Below are 2,825 nucleotides of genomic sequence, written 5' to 3'. Positions count from 1 at the left end.
GAATGCCTGGCCATCCCCAGAACTAGGAGAGGCATGGAACAGATCTCCCCTCAGGAAAGGAACCAACGCTGCTGAAGTCTTGAGACCAGACTTCCTCCAAAACTGTGAGAGGTCAATTTCTGTTGTTCTAATCCAAAACCCTAGGAAACTAATACATGTGGTATTCCATGAGTTTTCTCAATCATTCCCCTTTATGAGACATTTAGATTGTTTCCAACTTTTCCACTATGGATACTACACACACACACACACACACACACACACACACACACAGGATTGGCAAAAGTAGGTTTACAGTTGTGAGTAAATGAAACAGAATTTATTCTATTATTTATTAACTAGAGGCGCGATGCACGAAATTCATGCAAGAGTAGGCCTTCCTTCCCCCGACTGCTGGCACCAGCTTCCCTCTGGCACCCGGGACCTGGGTTTTGCTCCGGCCACTGGCAGGTACCCGGGACCTGGGCTTCCCTCTGGCCCCGGCTTCGTCTGAAAGGAAGTCCAGTCTAATTAGCATATTACCCTTTTATTATTCTAGATTATTCTATTATTTATTTCGCAGGAGCCCCACTCAGCCACAAGCCGGGCTGACAGCTTTGAGTGCAGCGGCAGTGGTGGGAGCCTCTCCCGCCTCCTCGGCAGCGCTAAGGATATCCTATTGCAGCTTAGGCCCGCTCCCTGGGAGCGGGACTAAGTAGTCAGCTGGACATCCCCTGAGGACTCCCAGGCTGCCAGAGGGATGTCTGATTGCCAGCTTAGGTCTGATCCCTTGGGGAGTGGGCCTAAGCCAGCAGGTGGACATCCCCCAAGGGGTCCCAGACTGTGAGAGGGCACAGGCTGGGATGAAGGACCCCCCTGAGTGCACGAATTTTTGTGCACCAGGCCTCTAGTGTGTAAATAATGAAGGTTGGCAATTTGAGCACTTACAAGATTGTACTCAAGTGCACTGTGCCATTGTGACATGCTTTTGAGTTAATAAAGCTATTGTAATAATCGTAGCCCACGTGTCTTTTTCCATATGAACAACTGTAAACCTACTTTTGCCCCACCCTGTATATGTATTTTACGTATATATTAGATTATTTCTATGGAAAAGATTCCAAGTAGAATAACTATATTAAAAAGTATACATAACTTAAGGTTTTGATGTGTATTGTCAATAAAATAACTTTCAGAAAGTTTTATGTTCTAGAGTACTTGTAAAATTTTTTCTACTTTTAATAAACAAAAAGGACAGAAAATAAAGAGAAAGCATTATGTAATTTCATGTTTATCAGACATCTGAATTACCTTATTTTTAAATGGTGTTTTTGTAGAAGATACCTTTCATTTGCATGGAAAACGCTAACCTTTCAACTCATATCAAAAGACAAAGATGAAGATAAGTTAATGTGAAATCTAGAGCCTGTAAAACCAAATTCAGGATAATAAAGAAAAGTATTTAAAAGAAATCAATTGCAATAATACACTTATTTCTCAAAGCCATATGGGGGGAGAGGATGAAAAACTAGACATTTATTTTCCTTTCATAAGAGAACTATAAAGAGTTTTCTTATATATTGTTCATTTTCTATGTATTTTAGTGACTAAAATTTTCTTTTTAAATGCACCTTAATATTTGGACAATGAAGTATCAAGTACTTTTACTAGTAAGGCTCAAAATTGTCATTAAAAAGCAGGGGGTACATAATTTGTAGTTTTCCTAAAATAAAACACTTTTTTAATTCCAATTCCTTACATGAGTTAAAGTGACAAACATGAGAAAAACATAAAAAGAAATTCAAACACCAACAACCACTTACATTGGAGCCTTCCTTGGCTGAAGATTTGAAATGCACTGGTTTGGGCAATGTTAGGACTCCTTTTATAGAGATAGCAGGAGTGTCGCCATAACTAGAGGGCCAACTTAGATCTTTGCACTAAAAAAATTAAAAATACAGCTTGAATTTTACAAAGGACACAATACAATTATTTTATGTATTTTTCAAGTTAATGACTTTAGATACAAACTGTAAAAGTAAACTTACTGAAACCTCCTGTTTCATCTACATTAAAATAATTTGACATTTAAAGTTCTCAATATCACATCAATCTCTTTGAGATTAAAAATCAAATACTTCCACTACACCTAGTAATTTATTTTCTTTACATTCTTTATTATATACTATTTTCTGCAAAATATTATGAAACTCTAAATTCCAAAGAGGTAATGACCCATTCCCTAGAAGAGAGCAATAATATATGCTAATACTGTCTAAATATTCAATTTTGTAAGTTGGTGTGCACTATAATAATGTACCTGTAATACTGTGATCCAGATTTGCTCTGCTGAAGAATTATAAAACACCTTCACGTTCAATCTCCCCAGATCTCTTTCATCTCCTGACAGAGTAATCGTATCTGAATTGTAAAAGGACAAAGATGTTTAAGATACTACACAATCCTTCTAACCCAATTAAGCTTTGATACAATTTGATTTTAAAGACAAAATAGAAAAATGCTACAATTATTTTTTAAAGTTGACAATTTAATACAACAAACACCACCCTTTAATGTTTTACTGAAGTGCTAGAGGGAAGATATACTATAAAAAGTAATACATGGGCTGAAACCAGTTTGGCTCAGTGGATAGAGCGTCGGCCTGCGGACTGAGAGGGCCCAGGGTCAATTCCGGTCAAGGGCATGTACCTGGGTTGCGGGCACATCCCCAGTGGGAGATGTGCAGGAGGCAGCTGATCGATGTATCTCTCTCATTGATGTTTCTAACTCTCTATCTCTCTCCCTTCCTCTCTGTAAAAAATGAATAAAATATATTTACAAAAAGA

The 2,825-nt window shown here is 37.9% G+C and overlaps 1 protein-coding gene across 2 annotated transcripts in view; it reads right to left on the bottom strand.

Annotated features, from left to right (window-relative positions):
* Nucleotides 1-2,825, bottom strand: part of TC2N (tandem C2 domains, nuclear) — a 28,553-nt gene that overhangs the window by 9,767 nt on the left and 15,961 nt on the right. For both annotated transcript variants that reach the window (XM_006754710.2, XM_006754711.2), the window contains exons 7-8: nt 2,300-2,400; nt 1,803-1,919 (exon numbers count right to left, since the gene is read on the bottom strand). In XM_006754710.2, the coding sequence (XP_006754773.1) occupies nt 1,803-1,919; nt 2,300-2,400 (218 nt within the window). The remainder of the gene's footprint in view (nt 1-1,802; nt 1,920-2,299; nt 2,401-2,825) is intronic.

Source organism: Myotis davidii, unplaced genomic scaffold, assembly GCF_000327345.1.
Source record: "Myotis davidii unplaced genomic scaffold, ASM32734v1 scaffold732, whole genome shotgun sequence".
Taxonomy (NCBI): domain Eukaryota; kingdom Metazoa; phylum Chordata; class Mammalia; order Chiroptera; family Vespertilionidae; genus Myotis; species Myotis davidii.
The sequence above is the reverse complement of the archived record's forward strand: the minus strand, read 5'-3'. Positions and strand labels throughout refer to the sequence as shown.